The sequence below is a fragment of the Thalia democratica genome, chromosome 6 (assembly GCF_965202585.1).
Source record: "Thalia democratica chromosome 6, ktThaDemo2.hap1.1, whole genome shotgun sequence".
Classification (NCBI taxonomy): domain Eukaryota; kingdom Metazoa; phylum Chordata; class Thaliacea; order Salpida; family Salpidae; genus Thalia; species Thalia democratica.
The window spans coordinates 52,683,897-52,707,621 of record NC_139170.1 but is presented as its reverse complement, the minus strand read 5'-3'; the positions used below and the strand labels follow the sequence as shown (position 1 = coordinate 52,707,621).

Here is a 23,725-nt window from a genome sequence, read left to right as displayed (position 1 = left end):
CTTTGGTTTTTTAAAGAATTTTTTTCCAAACTACAGTTCAGTTTCCTTATACTTGCGTTGAACGTGTCAATGCAGTGAAAATTTCCAACTTTTTTTTCCAACAATTTTCATCACATCTATTGTGCAGGGAAAATTCCAAGCATTCATACCGAGCAGATAAAGCACATTTTCTCTCATAAAATAAGCTGATAACGAAATGTTGTTTGGTCGTTTTTGTGATAAAAAAACCTTTTAAGGTCAATTTGACATTAAATTTTCACAACGCAGATATCCAATGAATGGCCTTTGCTCTTTTGTAAGTGAAAAAAGTATAAATTTTTGAATGAAATTTTTTCAAAGACAATGTTTTTATACGAAAATAAAAATATGTTTTGTTGTGTTAGGACTTTTTATAAAAGAACATATTTATAAGATTTTTCAAAAAATAAAAAAATAAATTTACAAAGTAAAATAAAAATTTAGTGGTATTAATTTTAATGAAATTACACGAAATCCACATATAAAGCAATTTCTTTGAAGTCTATTGTGCAACTTTTTGGCTTCAAAAGGAAATCATGATTTTTTTTTGCAATGCAGTGAAACTTTGATGTAAAACAAAGAAAATTTGCATTTATTCAACTTCCCTACCTTTGAAAATTTTACTAAATATGCAAATTAAAATGTTTTATATGCAATTGAACATCAAAAGTGTGAGTGTAATGCGTTGGCGAAAGTAGGTTTTTATGATTATAAGAAAAATATAAATATAAATTAAGTTTTTAGTTAATACTTAGCCGTTAAAGTTAAAAAAAGTTTTATTAAAAAAAAATGGTTGGAATAGTAAAAACCATATATTTATATGTAATTTTCTTTGTATAAAATCTATTTATGTATTTTCAATAATATAGTTGCTTTAAAACGATATCATTTAATATTAAAGTATCATGTATTAAACTAAAACCTTAGTTAAGTATATAACAAAATGTTTTTTATTAAGATGTTTTTATTTTATTTTGATAACCTTATTATTATATTGAATGAAGTCATAAGTTACCATTTTAACTTTGTAATACAATCTGAAATAAACAAAACAAAATATTTCTATGAACTTAGTTTGAAACAAGAGCTTTAAACAAATTTTTTCTTCGTATAGTTTTACTTAACTAAAATAATAATATTAAGCAGAAATTGAAAGAAAGTTCTAAATTTTGTTTTACAGCTCCTTAGTATTCCTTTAAAAATTACCAATTCAAGTATAACATATCTTTCATTGAAATATTTATTTAAAATAAGTTTAAATAAATTTAAGTCACTAGAGTAAAAATACTAGAAAAAAACTAATCAAATGTTCAACCATTTATGTAATTATTGGGACAGTATATTTATTAGAATTTTTAAATAACTAAACTGCAAAGAAATTTGTAAGTTTTATAATATCTGTCGATTCATCAAACAAATACAACACAAAAGAAAAAGAAGGCTATCAATATATTTCTATAAAATTAATTTAATCTTTTCAGTTTTTTGGGAATTCCCCCAGTTGACAAGTGGCCAATGAGATGTCCGTACAGAATGTCGATGCTGGAGGGTTGCGGCGGCGGTAAAGACGTGAAAAAGGTGATTCCCCGGATAAGAGACGATCACGATGCAGTACACTTGCTGAAGTGGATGTTAGAATTCAGTGGAGAGGACAGACCTTCGGCCAAGCAGGCTTCCAAACATAATTACTTCAATATGTTAAATGTTTGTTTGATAATTAATAACAATAAATTTATATAAGCTTCCAAACACAATTACTTCAATATGCTAAATGTTTGTTTGATAATTAATAATAACAAATTTATATAAGCTTCCAAACATAATTACTTCAATATGCTGAATGTTTGTTTGATAATTAATAATAACAAATTTATATAAGCTTCCAAACACAATTACTTCAATATGCTGAATGTTTGTTTGATAATTAATTATAACAAATTTATATAAGCTTCCAAACACAATTACTTCAATATGCTAAATGTTTGTTTAATAATTAATAATAATAAATTTGTATAAGCTTCCAAACACAATTACTTCAATATGCTAAATGTTTGTTTGATAATTAATAATAATAAATTTATATAAGCTTCCAAACACAATTACTTCAATATGCTAAATGTTTGTTTGATAATTAATAATAACAAATTTATATAAGCTTCCAAACATAATTACTTCAATATGCTAAATGTTTGTTTGATAATTAATAATAACAAATTTATATAAGCTTCCAAACATAATTACTTCATTATGATAAATGTTTGTTTGATAATTAATAATAATAAATTTGTATAAGCTTCCAAACATAATTACTTCAATATGCTAAATGTTTGTTTGATAATTAATAATAACAAATTTATATAAGCTTCCAAACATAATTACTTCAATATGCTAAATGTTTGTTTGTTAATTAATAATAATAAATTTATATAAGCTTCCAAACATAATTAATTCAATATGCTAAATGTTTGTTTGATAATTAGTAATAATAAATTTATACAAGCTTCCAAACATAATTAATTCAATATGCTAAATGTAAGAAATATTTAATTAATAATAGTTCGATATTATTTTACAGAATTATTTTATGTTTTAGAAAACTAGCAATATGTAAAACCCATCCATATACTTTTATAGAATCTTTTTATAATAGTGACTAATTCCCAAAAGTCAGTTGTATATTTTCTTTTGAAATAGACATAAAGTTCATTTTTAAATCTTTCATATAAGAGCAATTATAATTAAAAATAAAATACCTAGACTCCCTGAGGGATAAGTTCATTGAATAATCATAAAATAATAGTACTTGTGGGATATAGTAAATTGTGATAATAGTTATGTTGATAAAAGTTCAATTAATTGTTTATATATTACTGAAAATATTGAAGATTGTCTAAGTTTAGCATTGTAATATATCATGAAAAAAAAAACTAATTTAATTTTGCTAGGCAGTAAAAAGTGTTTAAGAAAATTTTTGTAGTTCTTATACATACATAAAAAATCTTTAATGTTCTTGTTTTAAATTAATCATTAGTGTTTTTGACTAGTCAACTAATGCTTTAGTTAATAATATGTTTTAATTCTGTTTTACGGGTTAAAATTCAAAACACATAATTTTGTTTAAGGTCAATTCTACTAATAAGCGTAAAATGACTTTAAAGACAATTTAAGCTGTTTTTTAAAGAACAAAAAAATGTTTGATGTGCGAAATGGTTTAGATATGAACATTATCGAAAATACAAAAGTTTCTCATTGAAAGTGCAATAATAACCGATAACAAGCGACCGTATCTTATTAAATCTGACAAAATGTGATAAAAAATAGATTATGCTCTTTGTAAGCCGGGTCAGAACTAGCAATCTGCAATAAAAAGTTTGAAAATACTTTTTGTGAGATACTTAATGCAAAAACTGTTTATAGTGTTTTTTATCTGAAAAATATATTTGAATATTAATACATTACAAAATATTAATGTATGATTTGGAAAGTTATTTATTTTTAAATAACTATTTTCGTTTAAGATTGATTTAAGTTTTATTTAAAACAAAACTAAAGTATTATGTGGATAATTATTTTCTCAAATTCTCATATAGTTGACCAAGTTTTTTAAGAAATAGAAAAGTAGACAAATATAAATTTCATTAAAGTTCTCAATGATATCATGTGTTTTTATATTAAAAAGTAAATTTGCAAAGTATCAAGTTCTTATGAGAATATCCGAATAAAATGTCCATTGCTGATTTAATTTCGCTTTAAAATACAAAGTAAACTTCAATTTGCCTAATGGGTGTTTGAATGGTGTTTTCATTAATTACTTTTGCTGAAAGCTTTTTGGAATAGAATTAATTCTGTGAGAAAATTATTTGGTTTACACAATGTTTTTAAAATATTTTATTTTGTAATATTGGTAAAATTATTCACTATGCCCAGTTTAATTAGATAAAAAACTAGTTTGTTAATATTGGTAAGTGTAAGATTAATAAAAAAACAGTTTGAATTCAAGCTACAACATGTTTTGTTTATTAAACTAAAAAAATGATTTTAATGCTGTATAGAGTGATAAAACAAAAATATATACATATTAAAAAAGAAGTAAATTTTAATAAAAAAGCAAACAGGAGTGCATTAGTTTTTATAAAAAAAACCAGTAAATCTAAAAAAGTACAAGTAAATATTAAATAGTAAATAAAATATTTAAAAAAATAGAGGTAAAAACTTATTAATATGTTAAAATATAAAAGCTCAATTAAGTTTTTTTGTCCAACTCAGTTGAAACAATGAACCAATATAATCATTTTTTTCAAAACCTGTAAAATAGCGCATTTACTGAAATAAATAAAAACAATTTACACAGCCATTCCACATACCAGTACAGATGGGAGACCCGTGTGTTGACATCCTGCCCAGCAATTTGGTGGAAAATCAGCACAATATGCAGCCTTCTAATAACACCAGGTGCCATCAACTTGTCAACAGAAGACTCAGTTTCTCCAATACTAATAGACCTACCTGTGAGTTGAATATTTATTAAGTTGTTACACTTGTTTTTTATATATATTTTAAGGTTTAGATTCAATAATGAAACTATTTAGCTATACTATTTTTTTTTCTTATTCAAATAGAAATCTAGACACAACATATACAGTTTAATTCTATACTTTATGGTTTTTACTAAAAAACATAGATTGAACAAATTGCTAAGTTCAAATAAGTAACTGCTACCATAGTTGGAAAGCTTGAAGCTTGTAAAAGATTAATAATTTATTTAAAAAACATTTTTATAAATTGCTTTAAACACCCAAACTACTAATAATTTCTAACACTGTGGAAAAGTTAAAAATCTAAAAAATATGAGCTTAGTACTTTGTACCTGTCATTAAAACATTTGAAGTTTGTGCAAAAGTTGCCAAAAAATTTAATTAGGATTAAAATTATGACATCTGAATTCAATTTCTCATTCATATGTTGCCATTGTCGTATTAAATTATTAAACTGAAACCCTGAGAACTGTATTACATCATTTATTTCACTTTTATTTTAATTCCAAAATATACTTTTTAGTAACTTGAAGTAAATCAACTTTGTCAAGAAAAAAGGTGAAAAAACAAATGTAATGCATCAACAAATGATAGTTATGTTTTAGTTTGAAAATGCTACTAATTCAATGAATATTCAATAATAGTCAAGTTTAATCAAGTTAAATATTACTTTATAACCGTTATACAACAAAATATATAGCTTATTATACGACCTACCTTTTGATACTTTAAAATAGGCCGTTTAAACTTATTTATTAGCTTTTAATAACCTTTAAACTTTGATAATCTTTGTCAGATCATATAAAACTTAAATTTTTGAATTGAGCCAAAGTTTATGTTATTTTGGTGAATTTAGTTTAATAATAGTTTTCAAAAACATAAAAGATATGTATGTGAAGCTTGTTTTGTAATCTTACAGCCACCGTACACATTGTTGCAATGCCGAAATTACGTTATTTTTATTCGTTACATGAAATTCTCAATGCCACGAAAAATTCTTGATTAAATTCGCTTGTTCGATTTCTCAATCGCTCACTCACAGCAATACTGCTATTTATAAATTTCAATTACTTATTACGCGCACTGCACATGGTACACGGATTTATAGGCGGGCCAATTAGCCAAAAATGACGACATTATACCTTCGATTCGCCTCACTTTGATTGAAATGTGAGCTGACGGACTTTCTTTGCAAGTTTTTCCGAGTATTGTTTTTGTGGAAATTGAAAAATAAATTCAATAAAATAGCTGCAAAGTTTTGCATAGAAATTTGTTATGTAAGAAAGTGGTTTGTTCTATAAAAAACTTTTGCTGGACTTTTTCAACTTTTTCTGGGTACAATAATGTCATATTAAAGTTTTAAGAGCTTGAAAAAAGTTAATGATTGTTTGAGAAATTGTTATGCAACCACATAGTTGAAATAATAAAAAGGTATTTGAACACATTTAGGTGTTAAACATTGAAATAAAAAGTTATCTTTTATGTTATAAATAAATATGTGTAATAATTAATAATAATAATGTAATAATAAATAATTTTGAATTTATTACTTATTAAAATAAAGATTAATTTTAATTTTTTTTATTTTTATACCGAGTAGCTATAAAACAAAAAGAACTCAAATATCATTTTTAAAGGAAGACATCTTTTTAAAATTAACGATGTTTGTTTTTTTAATACCAAGCTAAACGATAAATATACATAAAATAATTAAAAAGTTAGATATTGCAAAAAAAATCTATTAGGTTGTACATTATTAAAGATGTTTCCTTTTAAATAATAAATTATGTGATAATATAAATAGTGTTAACGCGAGCTTCCTTGGTTTAACAAAATTTCTAAGTAAATAGTTTAGTTTCATCATTTCACAACATTTAAGAAATAAAAGCTGAAATCCATTGAATTTTTCCTGGTATACTTTATTCAAAAAAAAAAAAAAAAAATAAATTTAGAAAACTTGAATTTTCTTTTATACAGTTTTTTATACTTAACCTTCAAGTCTTAGAAAATTAAGAAAACTTTAAATTGTGCTTTGATTTGTAACAAAAAAAACTTGTATAACAATTTTAAAATTAAAATAAGAGTTTTCTTGTTGCAACTTTTTCTACTTAACCTTCGAAGTCTTTGAAATTTTTCTATTTTATTTAGTAAACTTCGCAGCGGAAACCCAGGCCATCACTTTGGTTAACCACTTAAAACGAGCATAAAATAAAAAAAAAGCTGTTAAAAATGTTCGCCAGCTATTTATATTACACTACTCTGCTTTGTTGGGTGGGCATTGTGCTGAAAAGTACTTGCGAATATTTCAGTGTTAGAAAACTTGAATAAACTTTTGCCTTTGTGTTTAAACTTTTCAGCGTTAACTTTTGAACCTGCGAATTAGCAATCGATTGAAAAAGTTTTAGTCTTTTGCGGTGAATAATGTTGCTTTTTATAACTTGAAATAGTTTTGTCTTGTACTTTTTAGGAAGTTCTTCTACAACTTGAAATAGTTTTATCTTGTAAAAGATAGGAAGTAGATGTTTTGTGCATATGCCCGGATACAAGTGTTTACAAATAAAAACTCTACTTTTAACTACTCAAAACTTTTTTTATTAATATTTTTTCTCTGTACTTTGAAATTTATTGCTGTTTAAATGTTTGATTTTGAAGAAGAACAAATATTGCTGGGTAAATTTGATTTAATCAAGTTATTCTATTACATTGGTAGGTTTAGCAAGTAATCAAAAATAAAAAGCAAACAATAAATTAATTAAACTAATTTAAATTTTATAGGAAAAAGCTTAAAAACGTAACTTATGTATTTTAACAAAATAATTTATGTTTCAGTTTACAAAGCGTTATTTTCAAACTTTCAAAAAAAAAAAAAAGTTGAACTAACCAAAACAATATACTATAATGTGGGTTGAATAAACTTTTGAAGTGAGATTAAATGCGAGCAGGTAAAACAATAAACTTTCATCTCAACAGTAAATTGTCCTTATCGCAATCAACAATCTCTTTATATGTTGTGAGATGCAGTTTCATCAGATTAACTTGCTTCGGGGCTACCGTGCAATATCGATAAAATTTCACTTTTGTAAATATGCACTTGATGAGATGGTTAAAGCTTAATTTGATTAGAGCTCTAGTTATACTTAAGTTGACTTTTAATACTTCCTGGACACAAACAGAAAAAGTTCTGTTGAGTATATGAAGTCTCTAATGTGAGAAATTAATTAAAATATTACTTGTAGAGCATTTGTAAGTATTTAAAGTACATTTCCGATTATACTAAATGTTATTATAGATTGTATTACGTAAATTAATGTAAAATTTACAGTAAAATGTTAAAAAAAAAGTTTTTTCTGAGATAGATTATAAGTAAAAAACGTAGTGAAAAAAGTTTAAATTACAAAGCATAACCTTCACTATTTTTACAAAATTTATATAAATAAAGCTAAACATCAGTTTTTTATGAAATATTTTAACTTGTGTAACATCAGTAAACATTTGGGCGTTGAATATATTTAACACACAAAATGTTGATTGATGTATTTCTTACATAAAAAACTCTCCTTTAATAAAAAAATAAATTAAGTTTAAAATAAAATAAGTATAGCATAAACTCATTTATATTTGAGTTTTTCTTTTAGTTATTTTATTATAAGTATAAAAATGTATCTTGTTTTAAAAACACACTAAAAAAATTCTAGTTTAGTTTAGATTTATAAAAATATATCTTAATATTTATTCATCAAAGTAAATATGTAATCAAACTTTATTTTAAACCATTTTATATAAAATTATAACTTTCAGCAACAATAGACCACAATGTAGAAGGATGGCAACAAAATAGAAAACAAAACAGAATTATTTCCCCTACGAGTCTTAACTGTGAAGAAAGGTAAAAAGAAAATTATAAATTGAAGTAAATTAAAATTATAATTTTTATAATATTAATAAACGTTCTTAAAGTTTAGTTATTTACTTTATTGGAGCATGCAATCATACTTTTATAAAAGTAGTCACTACTTTAATACATTTAGTTAAAAAGATAGTTATATATGTTGAACTAATATAATAAATAAAGATTTAACATAATTAAATTAACTTGTAAAATAAAATCACTTAAATTCTTCTAGTATTTAAGGTCCGAGTAAAAGTTTTAATGCTCCAGTTTTAATCACTGTATTACGCCAAACTTTTGATACAAATTCAAAATTAAATTTAGTTCCGTGTGGTCACTTCGTAAAAAATTGAAACATTTTGTAATCATATTTGTTTGTATTTCAAATTAAAAAAGAGAAATACGTCATATATTGTTACGTACATAAGTTTCACATCTCAGAGAAAATGTTCTAATTTTGGTAGAAATTTTGCAACATTTTCACATTTAAATTAACAAGAATTCTCGGTAGAAGGAATATTTTAAGCTGCAAACCACCACATAATAATCTCCGTCATACATTTTTCATGGATGGCTTGCAACAAGACTAAATTCTTTATCATTTGTTTGCTAAAAGTTTTCTCTTTACCCTTCTTTGCTTGTATTTATAAGCATTTCGTTCGTTTTTAAACAAGCTAAAAAAATTTTTAATTAAAACAATTTTTTCAAGAACTGAAATATAATATTTTATTGTAATTTATTGTTTGAAGTTATAATAATTTTTTTTTTTTATTAAATATAATTAAAGGTCATGCTGTGTTAAAAAAAATAAAAAACTAAAATCTAGCATTGTTTGTATTTAAATGATTCAATTAAATTCATTTAAAAAGTGCAATAAAAGTTTATTTAATACAATTACATGTTTAAAACAAATTAAGAAATAAAACAATTCTCAATTAGAAATATATCAGTCGAAAACATCAAACAAGTCTCATGACTTAAAGCTTATTTAACAATAACACGGTTTCAAAATACTAAATAAAAAACAACGTTTTTTATTCTTTTAATAGTATTTAATTTTATACTACTCATGAGAAAATTGCTTATTATATTTATACTCAAAATAGAAAAATTTATTATGGGAAGTAATATGAGCTTAAGTAAATTTATTTTTGAAGATAATGTAGGCCAGTTCTTCATACAACATTAAATTTTAATTAAAATTAGAAGAAATCTAAGATTAGTTTTTTTCTGGATTTTGAAAAGTATTTAGTTGATCCAGTTTCAATATTTTGAAACTTTATAACCAATTTAGTTTAAGAACTAGATTTTTAATAATTTTGAAAAGTCTATTTAATATTTTTTTAGCCTTTCTGCTAACGCTTGACTACTTAGAAGCATTGTAGTTTTATCAGAAAATTATAATTAATATTTATCATGATTTGAGTTTATGTTAAACATAAGCATTTAAAAGATATATCAGTTTAAACAGACGTTATAAAGCTTTAAGACAACTTTCTAGTTTTAGTTATAATTAGAGTTTTTTATATTTATATTTTATTATGTGTCTTTAATTCACAGATATAGTTTTTTACAACATAGATTGCTTGTTATAGTATTAGCTAATTAGTTAAGCTGTCATTTTTGCAGATGTGTTTTAGAATTATGTTAATATTTAAAGTTTAATTTTGTTTATTGCATTTAGGACAAAGAACATTTGTTAAGAAAGACATTGAAGTTAGTATGCATTCAAGTGAGTACTTTATATGGTTAGATTACAGTAAGGCAATTAAAAAAAAAAAACAAATTTCAAACTATTATCTAATAGATAAAGCAACATGGTTACGTTAAATTATCCACAGACTTTTTATAACGATCTTGAGGTATTTAAAGGTTGAATATTTGAAAAAAGTACTTCTTAGATGTTAGTAAACATAAGTTGCAATGAACATAAACATAAAGTTTTTAATTTAATTGTTTAGGAAAAAATTGATTATGAGGTACCGGTAGTTTAAAAGTATTTTTCTAAAGGAATAAAAAAAAAAGGATGTTAGTTTTAGGTCACTTAGGATAGTTTTTTTTTGACTTAGACAAGTGTTTAAACTGTGTAAAATTTATGTAAAATCTCGCATTTGCTTTATAAATGTAAATAAGGCTTTTATCGTAGAATTTTGAGTATTAAAGTAATAAGTTATAAAAGACTTGTAAACAATTTATTTTCAAATACTTGATAGAGTTGTGCTTATCTGTTTTAAAACATAAGTTACATATTTAATCTTGTGAAATATCTTAAAAAAATAAAATGTGAATAATCTTATCAGTGTTCCATTTTACTTAAACATTGATTTAAAACCAAAAAATTAAAACACACATCATAACAACTCAATATTATTTTCCATAGCAACCACCTCAGCTACCTTGACAACCAGAAATACAACCAGATCGAGCAACCAGTGTTGCCTGGCAACCAGCACGAGCGCTCAACCAGCGAGGCCAGCAACGTTTCCAGGTGATTACGTCATACAAATACCTCCTACGTCATATCGCCTCCTACAAATAATGACGTCACAATTATGCTAATGGTCGGCTGCTAACCCCTCAAAAGTTAATTAATTTTTCATTCAACTGTTTTTCTTCTATCTCAGCGAAAAGCAGCTTTTTCTGGTTATTAATTTTTTGTTATTTTTTGAACATACATGTAGTACATTCAGATTTATGTGAAGAAAAATGTACGATCTTCTGGATATTTGTTTTAAAAAATGTGTCGTTGTCAGTTATTTGTTTTGTTTATGTTTGTTGAAAGTAGAAAAAAATTGTTTATTTTTGGTTTAATGTCATTTATACGTCGTTGTGTTTTTTTTTGCTCCTGACCTTTACTTTTATTAATAATTGAGGCATTATAAATAAATTACTATTAAAAGTTGAATAATGATCTTTATCAGTAATTAATAAACTTAAATCTTTAGATTAATAAGCACATTTTCTTAGTTAATGAAGTTTTGCACATGTCAAGTCAAACCTAGATAAAAATTTTTACACAAAAATAAAACTTAGCCAAAGAATTTTTTGCTTTGAACACCTAAGATACCTTGTCAAGCTCATTTTACCATTTTATTCTTTTATTAAAATTATTTTAAGAGACAATCACTTAGCCATCAGTTGTTTTAAAAGCTCCCTATACTATATTTTACTATTTTACAGACCAACTATATCGTATGTTGAGTGTCGTGACTTTTACTCTAGATAATTTCAAACATTTTAGATCATGCATTTTAAATTTAGCCTTATTCTTAGTTATTTGTTTGCCTTATACTTACTTTGTTGAAAAAGTTCTTTCTTCTTTAAAATAGTCTGCCTTCTATATCTAGTATCATTATTATTAGTTCTTTTCCTCTTACTAGTTTGTTTGGCTTGCATTACAAAGCTGTTATAAAAAGCTTTTCAAATTGTTATTGAACTACATATATAGTTAGCTGCCCCGCAATGCCGTTATGACCCTTTTACACAAAAGTTGTTGAAAAGTTCTTCTTTGAGGAGTTTTCGACTTTTAGCTGCTTCTAGAAGAGAGAGCAGAGCTCGTTTAAAACATTTTCCCTTTTATAATAGCACGCTTTTGATCGGGGTGTTTATTTGAGGGTTCGAACTAATACATTTATTTTTCCCCTAATATGATTGTCAAGCTTCAAATTAAAGTTTATCAAACTCTTTGCTTTAAAAAAGTCTTATAAAGCTTCACTTTTTTATGAGTTCTTTTAGTACTCATGTGTTTTAGTTTTGAGTATCTCAATTTAACAATCAAACTGTTCATAGAAGTAGGTCTTGAAAAAGAATAAGTTCTACATGGCGTAGACCCTACTACCGAGAAAATAGTTTGAAATTTATTTTTACAATTCGTTATTTCTACATTTTCGTTCAGCTTTTATTTTCAGTTCTTTTACTTTCGCCGAAAACTGCTGGTTTAGTTTGTTGTAAAATAGCTTCTTTATACAATAAATTGTAAAATATATTCGTTTCTTACCTTATCAATTATAACTTAGAGATTTCTACTTTTTTACAGCAAGCTAGCTACATACTCTTTACTCTTTTTGTTTCTATTGACAGTAACTCAAATAAAAAGTTAAATAATCATTTAAATAATATTAGTTTTGACAAAAATGTATTTTTTTAGACGTTTTCAAATACCACAATAGCCTTGTTCAAAATATCATTGTACAGTTTTGATGCACAGAAATTTTTATTTTTCGTGCCAAAAAGTAGTTTTTATAAAAAAGCCTTTTTATTTTACAAGATATATACAATATTTTTATACCTCCCTAGATAAAATTAACAAATTGTGTTTCTTTCATTGTTATATGCTACTACATAAAAAGTTTTCACCAAAATATGGTGCTAGAAAAATACAGAATTTTATCAAATTAAATAAAAAAGTTGTTATGCTTCTTTTATCAATTTCGTTTCTTGTTTTTTTTTCGGTGCTTTTAACGAAGTTTGAATATAGTTCTTTTATTTGTTGTTGTTTTTTTCAATCTTAATAAATTTTAACTAGCTCAGCAAAAAGTTGTTTATATTTATTTTCGTAAATTTATTTAGCTCAGCATAAATAATCCAGTAAACTTTCCTTATTTTTTTTCATTGGTCTACAAAGATTATCTATAAAAAATATTTCTATAATACATTGATAATAAATTAGTTATACAGGACTTTGGTAACAAAACTGTTTGTTCCTGCAATTTTTAACTTGAAAAATAAATCTAAATAAATTGGTATGTAAGTTAAGAAATTTCAAAGTTTACAGTTTTATATATTTAAGAAAAACAAAGTTTTATGTAATATATTTCAAAGTAATCGTTAATTTGTTATTTGAAAATTAAAAAAATAAATATGTGGTCACTTAGATCAGGTTCTTAAATTTCATAATAAACAACTTAGCAGAAAATAAAAAAAAACATTTTTTTTTCTATGTTAGATATCGCCCCCTACTAGCTAAATGCCCTGAAAGACAAATTAGTTTCCGAAAAGCAATAAAGTCGACTTTAGAAAACCCTGTTTAAGAAATTGAATACACATTTTATTCATGTAACAAATGTGAGAAACAAGGTGCTGGGTAAAATAAGTTTTATGTTGTGGCGCAAAACTGCTACTATTCAGTACATATAAGATAGACTTTTTATAAGCAAAACTTAATAATAACTAGACGCCTTGCTGAAAAAAATTAGAACTCTCAGGTGTTTGGGAGAAATTGGCCAGGTATACTAAAATAAGTTCTCAGCAAGTCATAGTTTTTGAAGTTTTGCATTAAAATGAAAAACAAATGTAATTCAAAGCAATTTTGTAACTAATAAAAAATAACTTGGTAGTTGAGTTAACTCAGTTGAAAAAAGTTCACTATAATTATAAAATGGTTTAGTCTTTCTTCTATATTAAGTTGTTTCTAGCTAAGCGAAGAAGTATTTCAACCTCTTGCTGAAACAAAGTTTTATAAGTGTAAAATAAAATTAAAATATTTTAATTTATAGCAGGGATTTTAAAAACGTATTTCAGTTTTTTCAAAGTAGATTTTTTTTTGTATGAAATTAATTTTACGGTTTAACGTTGTATATAAATGTATAAACTACCATCTACCACTAAAAGGTTTTTTTTCTAACCTATCAGATTACAATTTTTTTATGTCTAAACTTCAAAATTTAATGGTAATAGCTATTCTATTATAGCTTAAAGTTCTATAATTAGATAGACTTGTCACTTAATCTTTAAACATAAATGAAGTTTTAATTAAAATTTAACATAAACGCAGTTCGAATAACTGAATGTCATGAATGCTTTAGCTGATTTGAATATTATAAAGTATTTAAGCATATATATGATATCCTAGGCTCACTTAAACTAAAAAACTAAACACAAAAGTATCAAAAAATAATGAACTTGTTTATAAAAAGCATTATGATTTATATATTCTTTTACTTAATCTACAATGAACACATGTATGTATAGTTTAAAATGTAATAAAAAATGAAATGTAACTACTAATTAACAACATTTAAGTTTATAAATTATGTCTTATTGTTAAACTTATTTTCTCAAATGATAAAACATACAGGTTTCATTTAACATACACGTAAAATAGTCAGTTTTTCAATGAAAACTAGTTTTATTTTATTATAGAGGTTTTAATAAATCAATAACTCAAAAGGGTGCACGACTATTCAAATTCTGACAGTTAAATTTCAAAAAAAAAATGAAACGGTAACAAATAAAAAGTAATGCATATATGTCAAATATAAAAATTACAAACGTAGGTTCTTTGAACATCTACAAAATATTTATTTTATATTTGCGAAACATTAAGTATTTTTTGATATATGTCTTAAATAAAGTAAAAAACATATTTATTTTAAGTAATTTAAAAAAAATCTTAAACAATATTTAAGAACTTGCAAAAAAGAAAAAATAGCTCGTAGATATTAGTAGAAACTACATATGTACTTTTAATAATAGACCGATATAAATTACTTTTTTAGTTACGACTGTTTCAATTTTTTTTAAAGAATTTGAATTGTCGGAACTAGAACTATCCGAATTTGTTGAATCATGTAACCTATGTATCATGGAAAATTTTACTTTTATTAAAGTTGGTTGCAAAACAATAGTTTTTGTTTTAAAACATAAATTTCAAAAAAAAAAAAATAAATACACTCTGTATCACAAATATTATATATATTTGGTTACACCAGGTTATGCTAAAGTGGGTGACATCAGCCCCTTAAGAGTTATTTTGGCTGTTATTGGGCAACAGTTATCAAAAATGCAAAAAGTAAATCGGTAAATAAAAGTTAGACAGGGGTATATAACATCATTTTTATTATATTACTGCGTTATTAAGCAAAGTATTTACAAATAGGAGACAAACTTGTTAAAACTCCAGAAATATATTATCGAATCAAAATTTATATTTTCTAATAATGCTGCAGTCGAAAAGATACAGTGATTCTTGGATATTTACAATAGTTAACAATTCTTGTTCAATTTTGAGAGACTATTTTTATAATGTTTGAAAATATAAAAAAGTTAAACAGTTTTTATTCCTAAGTTGACGTCTTTTAGAAGATCCAAAGCATACAGTGTCTAGTATATGGTTTTATTGTTTTTACAGTAAATTTATAAAACGCCTTCAAAATAGAAAAACAAATCACTTTATTAGAATTCTTTAACAAAACTAGTGGTAACAAATTTATCCAAACTTAACATAAAATATTCATGGCAAAAGCTCCTACTTAAAATTTTGTGTTTAACCCAGACATCAATAGCTGTGTTATGATGTTGTACTAAGATTTAAACTTTTAATTAGAAGTGTGTATTTTAGATGAAAAACTTCTTTACTTTTCATTACATACATATTTATGGCCTGTTATAATAATGAACAAAACATTTTCGTTAATGTTAAAGGTTTGCAGTTTTAAAAAGTTTAGTGATTACTGTTTATATGTTTAACTAACTTAAGTTATAATCAAAATATCCAAATACTTTTGTGAATATTCATAAATTTATTAAATGATAAAACAACCTTTATATTAGAAGCATACAATAATTTTCCAAGTTATTACAAAAAAGTCTTCATCTTTCTCTATAAATCAACATAGTTCAACACAGATTATAAATAAATAATAAAGAAAAACTTGTTAGTTTATAATAATTTTGTACTAAAAAACATGTGCGTGCTTTCTTTTGCTTTTTTAATACCTAAAACATTCAAACACATGTATATTATGATGTTTTATTCATAATTAAATACCTAAAAAATACTTTCAATTAAAAAACAAAAAACTAACTTCTTGCTTATTTTTGTACTGATTTATTTCTTTATTTAATAAACTTAAACAAACATAAATTTAACTAATTTATAAGTTCTTTTATTAAAATTTAAAATAAGGTTTTTTGCACTTGTAGTAGTGTAAGTTTGTTGGTAAACAAAATCTAAACTGAGCCAATAAAAAATAATTTGTAAATGTCGAAAATAAGGCTTGTTGACTAGGGTGCATCTCTTACCCCTCAAAAATGAAAATTTTGGAATTTTGTTTAGTCAATTTTTTGTACGTGGCAAATCACATAGTTAGACACCACAAAAAAAATTAGCTTGCTAGCTATAAGCCTGTTAGAGCTAAAAACTTATGAAAATTTTGCTTTTTATAAATTAAAAATAGCAAAAATGCTATTTCACTAAAAATCTATCTTCTGCCACATTTTTTGAGATAATACTTCAAACTTTTAAGAAATGTTCCTAGGAGTGTTTAGAAAATTCTGTCGTAACAAAATTTCTAAAAATTAAATAATAAAAATATATGAAAAAAAAAGCTTTATTACAGAAATATCTTTAAAAAAAGCTTTATTACATTAGAAAAAGAAAACAACGATGAATTGGCTTTTCTTGACTTTTTACTTAAACGACATAAGAACAAACTTTTGACATCTGTTTAAAGATAGACAAACTTTACTGGGAACCAGGGGCGTAGCGTGGGGAGGGACACTGGCGCATGCCTGCCACCCAAAAAACGAAAAGAAGTAAAAAAAAAATATTATCTATATTCTTTATTTTTTATTTTTTTATGCTTAATTTACCTTTTTTCAACTGTGTTTATCTTGCATTCGAAAAGTTAAACGAAATTTTGAATACCAATTAGTGACAAGTTAGGGAGCTACCCAATATACTTGTTCGGTGCGCAAGCGAAAGTGTGCACCGATGTTGATGAAAAACTCCATAAGGAAAAATTTTATAATTTCATTAACTTCATAAGAATTTTTACTCAAAACGTACGCAACTAACTAGTGCACCGCACTAGTATAACCTTATGATAGATTTTTCTACAAAAAATTTACATAAGTACGTCACTCTTAAAGGAAAATTAAACAATTTTACAAATTTTTTAAATGCTACAATAAATGTTAAGACTACTGCTAGTTTTCTGATCTTTATTTTTGTAAAAATACAAGAAAAAGCGTGTCGGCCAATGAGAAATAAACTTTGTTTGTGATTTTTATTTTAAACAAATACAATCAGATGAATTAAATTTAAAAAGTATACTTTTAACTATTTTACAAAGTTGCAATAAATTGTAATAACAGTTATAAAGTTAGTCTATTTTAACTTCTGTGTAACTTTATTCAAATTATGTGCAATGAGGTGTTGTTATCACTGTTGTATTGTATATTAAATAGATTGAAGTTTTTTTCATAAATAAAGCAGATACTTTCGTTTTATTGAATATGTTCATTTAAAAGATATAAAATTTACTGTAAGTAGTAAAAACAGTTTTTATTTACCAAGTTTACATTTGTGCAAGTATAAGTAATTCTAATGAAATTTATACTTATTTTTAATTGATTTATTTTGTAATACATAAGTATTTTTTAAAACACTTACTTTGAACTTATTTTACTAAATGAATTTATTTCAATTATAAAACTTAAAAAAAAAACTTTTTATAGCTAATTACAAAAGTTTTAACTTAGGGGACTTTTTGGGAAAAACATTTGCGCACCCCTTGACCAAAATACCACGCTACGCCACTGCTGGGAACTATTTAAACTTTTATTTATTTTGCAGTATGAAAAGAAAGACAAATTTGATAAGAACGCTCTGCCATCGAGCACATAAAATCTGTTTAAAAGAATTATTTGTTGATGAAATAAATCACATAAAATTAATACTTTAAAAGTTGCTAAAGTCACAAGAACTTGTAATAGAACAATTAATTTAAAGCTTAAAACTTTAAACAAAGTAAAGCAAGCAGAATAGAGAAATGTTCGATAACTTTATTTTTACCTTATGCCAATAAAAACTCAAGAATTATGGAGAAAAAAATCAACTAATTAATAAGTAAATCTTTTCACTTAACAAAATCGAGAATTATTTTCTTATCTAGATCCTTGATTAGACCAGGGGGCAAAGATCCGATGTCAGAATATGAAGAAGTTATGGAAGTTTAACAGTTTGTTTGCTTCTGTGAAGATAGATATGTCTGTATGACTTCAAAGCAGCTTGGTATAAGAAATTAAGAGCATATTCCAAAATGTATTGCTGATTTTTGTAAAATGAGTAAAAAGAAAACAAATGTTAATGAGTAGTAAATGGTTTAAAAAGATCTGCTTTTGTAGAACACCTAGTTAATAACCATGATGTGCAAATAATTATTATTAGAAAAGATTTAAAATTATCAAAAATTGTTTCAATATTTTTAATTTAGTTAAAATTGAGGCTATATGTATTTTAATAAGAAAACAGAAGCTGTGTAAACATAAATATTGTTATTATACTTTTATATTTTCATCGATAGTTTTAAAGGTTGTTACCTTAATTTATTTATTTTTAGTTGCATTGTAATTAAAAGTTTATATGTATTGTTAATTACCCTTTGCTTAACTATTATTTTTTTACATTGATTACCTTTTGATTATATCAGCTAGATTTGAATAATTGCTGAGAAAAGAACTGAAGAGTTAAGCACTAAGTATATGTTGTTATAAAATTTAAGTAATGTGTATTGTTTTTATATACATAAACACTCAGAAATTAATAAAAAGAAAATAAAACTGATCAGAACAACTAGATATGTAGCAAATCTAAAGATTATTTTCACGTCGAAACAACTAATAACACCAGGTGGTAAAGATCTGGTATATAAAAAAAATAATTGACCATTTTAGTCGCTTTTTAAAAGGCAGCTAGATCGGATTGACAACAAGACAACTAAGAAAAAAAGTAAAAAAAAACATGACTAGAAAAGCAAAATGAGCTACATCATTCGAAAAAAAAAGTTTAGTATACCGGTAAAAGTTTTAAATGCTTCAAAAGGTTCGTTTGTTGTAGAACATTGGTATACAACCTAAAGTGTGCATACAGTTATAATTTAAACAGACCTTTACTATTAAACTTGAACATATTTCTACACTTCGTCTTTTTTTACTCTTTAAATCACTTTATGAGTATTTTGTTACTATATAAGTTTAAATAATCTGATATGCTGCTAGCTTTGTCATCATCTGATGAGGATATCCCTAAGTAAATATTTTTTATTAAATTGTGTTTTTTTTTTTCTTTTAATAGTATGATATTGTGTCAGAAATAGTTTCAGGAATGATCAGGAAATGTAACTGTTTTATAAAAGGAGGCACATTTACTTTTAGTCATTGCTGAGAAAGCTATCGATTTAAAAGTAAGAGTATTTTTATACAAATCAAGCCTAGCGTATCAAGATAAGGTACGTTTATATCAGTATAATACAATTGATTTTTATTATTTAAGTTAGCTACCAAGTTGAGTAAATCTTTCAATATATTTAGTTGTTTTTTTATTTACTTGATATAAAAATAATAAAAATATGAAGAAAGTACTTTATAGTAATTGTGCATTGAAAATTTTACTTGAAGATCAAAAAATGTAGCTACAATACAGGAAAGGTATTTTTAATATTTAATGCATACTTTTGTATGATTTATCAAATGCAAACATTCCATAGTTGGATATAATTAGTTTTTGCTTTCTTCAAATGCTTATCAAGACTTTTGGTAAATAAAAAAAAAGTATAATGTTAAATTATAGTTTATTGAACGATAAAAAAGACGCTCAAAATATTTAGTAATAGAACCTGGTGCACGAAGAACCTTAAATTGCACTAGAAATTGTTCCTGAAAAAAGCCTGGAAAAACAACTGTATCATTTTAGAAAGCTTAAATTAAACTCAATTATAGCACTAGTTATACCATTTCTCGGTACTTTCTACAATTTTTTAACAGAATTAGAACCTTTAAAAATAACTTAACTAAAAACTAGTTAAAATGACTAAAAACACCATTAAGAGTGTGATTATCTTTTTCTATCCTTTATTTAATGAAATTAAATCTTACTTAGAATTTAGTCGTATTGTTTTAAATTAATTTAAAATCTTGACAACTATATTCAACTTAAGAAAACTTTAAATTATTTAAGTTAACACTTTCAGTGTGTTAATTTTGGAGTATAAAATCTTTCATTCTGATTTAAAAAATAAAAATAGATTTTAAAATTAAGTATGTTACTTTAAATATAGTTAAAACCTTAATGAGTGAATTAAGTTTAAGACAACCTAAAATATAAAACAGTAAATGAAAATTATTTAAATTGGAAGTTTCTTGTTTAAAAAGAAAACTTTGAGTCTTACTACTTTTTAAATTCTTATAAACCTGAGTCTTACTCTTTACAATATTTTGGCAAAGTATGACCTATCTATAAGATCAGATTATGAAACTCTAATTTCTCTTGAAATACTGAGTAGGCAAGGCGCCCACTAGTGATGTCTCGCCAATTATGTAATCACGCCACAAACGTTCACTCACAAGAATGTTTATATAGATAGAGCTGTTTTATTAGAAAGCATTCATTCCATTGATAAACGTAAGCATCACTTTAGAAAGTAAGTCATCTTTTACAATCTTATGCGGAACATCATACTGGAAAGTAAATTATTTTAAGCTGAGAATTTTAAGCACTTTAACTTTTATTTACCATTCATATTTGCGACTTAAGTTTCATAACATGCACACAAAAGTGTCGGGTTCTACTTTAAATATATAGTTATTGATTATTTTTCTTATATAGTTTATAATTATTTATAAGAGTTGTGGTTTATTTTAAATGAGATTAGCTGATGCGTTTTTATGAGGTAATGGTACTTTTGTTTATTTTCTAAATATAATTATGTAAACATTGCTAATAAGACCGTTGAAACTTTATTTTTTATTCTGCTTGTTGTAAAACAGTAGGCTAGTTTGATGTAATTAAATTGAACAAACATTTTTTTATTTTCTATCTCAGAATCTTTGATTACTTATAATAAAGAAAAGAAAAGTTATACTCTAAAATTAAAAAAATTCAATTAGGAATTAATGTTTTCTTTGTAATATGATTTTATACTTGTAAATTAAACTTAATTAGTGTAAAAAGAAAACTTTCACATGTTAGAACATCTTTTAATTCACAACCTCAATTTAATGTCACCATGCAATAATTAAGTTCCCCGGAGACAAAAATTAATAAAAATCTCAGAATCAAGCTGAGTTTACACAATAAAACACTTTCAGTCTTCGTATGTTGAATGCTTGATTAAAGTTGAAAGACAAAAGTAAAAATGATAACTTCCTAGATTTACACAAAAACTGCTATCAAAACAATTTTGTCTATACAAACATTAAAATAATTGCTTTTGGTTTTAATAACCTATTTGATTGTGTTGAATAAAAATTTAAGGCCTTTTGTAATGAAAGCTTATTTATTCAATGACAAAAATTCACTGATAAGTATGACATAGTGTTATATCGAGTAATTTCTTGATTTTCATCCACTGAAAACGTCATACTTAAGCTTACATAAAAGTTATTAATAACTTTTAAATGTTGACAAGTGCACACAAAAGTATAAATATACAAAGTCTATAAAGTGTGAAAACAACCTCACAAAGAATATAACTTCTATGTTAAACTCAACACAAAGAAGATAATATAAAAAATAATAAGTTTTCACAAAAAAAAAATTTAACCTCAGTTTTTTAAATGATCAAAGGTAAAATTTTATATGTTAATTATACAACAGTTTACACGAAAAATAACAATTTATCAATATCAAAAAAGCAATAAAATATCAAACAAGCAAAATTTATTTAGATTTTAATTTTAAAATTATTGTTAAAATGTTAATTGAAAAATTGATCATAAAATTTACTAAACAAAATAATACAACTTACATAAAATCATTTATAGCTATGAAATATTAAGCACACAAAAAAAAAATTAGAAAATAAAGTAAACTAAAAAAATTACTTGAAATTTTTTTTTTGATTATTGTTATAAAGTTTACCTAAAACATATCAGAAAACAACACCACTTATAAAATCACAACTTACACCCAAAAGTAATTAATAACTAATAAAATATTAAGCACACACGAAAATATTCTAGTTGAAAAACCACGCAACATTTCAAACATCAAATATTTGAAAGCCTTCTTCGTCTACTTATATGAAGCGAGAATGTTTGCATTACACAGCGCACAGAGCTCGCTGAGAAAACAACCCCTGCTCGTATGTACCTTCTCGTAGTGTGTTTGTCTTGAGAGAGGAGCATCCTGTGTTCAAACTTTGATATCAACATCCGCTGCAGTTCTAAGTAGCTAAGCTGTTTGGTTTTGTTAGGTAAATTCTCACTGTGCGCTAATTAGCTTTGAGATTATATCAAAGCAAAAAGTAGCTGAGCTGTAAAAAGCTCAAGAGCTTATTTGGTCATGTGAAATTTAAACGTTTTTTAAAATTTATATTTTTTTACATACATTTATTTTTCCAATATAACCTACCACAAGAAATATATATCACACAAATTTCGCTTTGATCACGAGTTTGGAAAAAAAAAATCCAAAAATGCGATACATCAGCCAGTTTCACTTATAACACAAAAAATGCTGTGTGGCCGGGTTTTTGTGTAAGTAACAAAACGTGTACGTCCAACACGAAATAAGCTTTAAAATAAAATCAAGAGATAAGTTGCCTTGATAATTTCTTTATGCTTTGTCAGTGCAGTGCGCGCCGCTTAAGTTAGATAAATGACTAATCTGCTCGAATGGAGCGTTTAGAAAAAGTTATTTTCATCACGCTATGATCTGGCTAATTTATTTTGTACCGACGATTAGCGGTTTTTAAAACTTGGTTGTGGGCAGTTTAAGTTTTTTGATATCTATTAACTTGTGAAAAATATTTTGTTTGCTTACAACTCAAGTTCATGTTTTACATTCTCACGCCCAAACGTTAACATTTTAAAATCAAATAAAACCTTTAAACAAATACTTGAAAAAACGTACCTAGCGAAAAAATAGCGAAAATGTGTAATAAGTAACGGTATTTTGTTAAACGTATCAGTGTTTTATTTTGATACATCTTATAAACTGAACCTGGGTCAGAAGTCGTAAGTTAAATCTGTAGACACGCTAAATATTTACACCTCAACACGGTTGAAACTTGCAGCAGACGTTTATAATCCACCGACGCGAAGTATTTGAAACGTATTTCGCTTGCTAGCTCGCTTGTTCGCATGCGTTGTCGGACTTCCAGGAAAAAGTTTTTGTGCTTCTATTGTGTGTGCGTAGGCGTTTATGTTGAAAATTATTTACATTCGCAAACATTGCACGCAACTTGGCATACTTTATGCTGTATTTTTTATAAACCTTCTTGTGTGTGTGGAGTTATCATTTACCTTTTGTCTAGAGGATTTATTGGCTTCCTTTTGTGCA

General features: G+C 25.1%; 1 protein-coding gene across 1 annotated transcript in view; it reads left to right on the top strand.

Moving 5' to 3' along the window:
• The window catches only part of LOC145838342 (cyclin-dependent kinase 4-like), a 29,798-nt gene extending 17,067 nt beyond the window's left edge, over positions 1-12,731 (top strand). Inside the window, exons 7-10 of the mRNA XM_082945916.1 lie at positions 1,500-1,722; positions 4,370-4,526; positions 8,352-8,439; positions 10,823-12,731. Coding sequence (XP_082802042.1) covers positions 1,500-1,722; positions 4,370-4,526; positions 8,352-8,439; positions 10,823-10,934 — 580 coding nt within the window. The 3' untranslated portion in view covers positions 10,935-12,731. The remainder of the gene's footprint in view (positions 1-1,499; positions 1,723-4,369; positions 4,527-8,351; positions 8,440-10,822) is intronic.
• Positions 12,732-23,725: the final 10,994 nt, after the last annotated feature.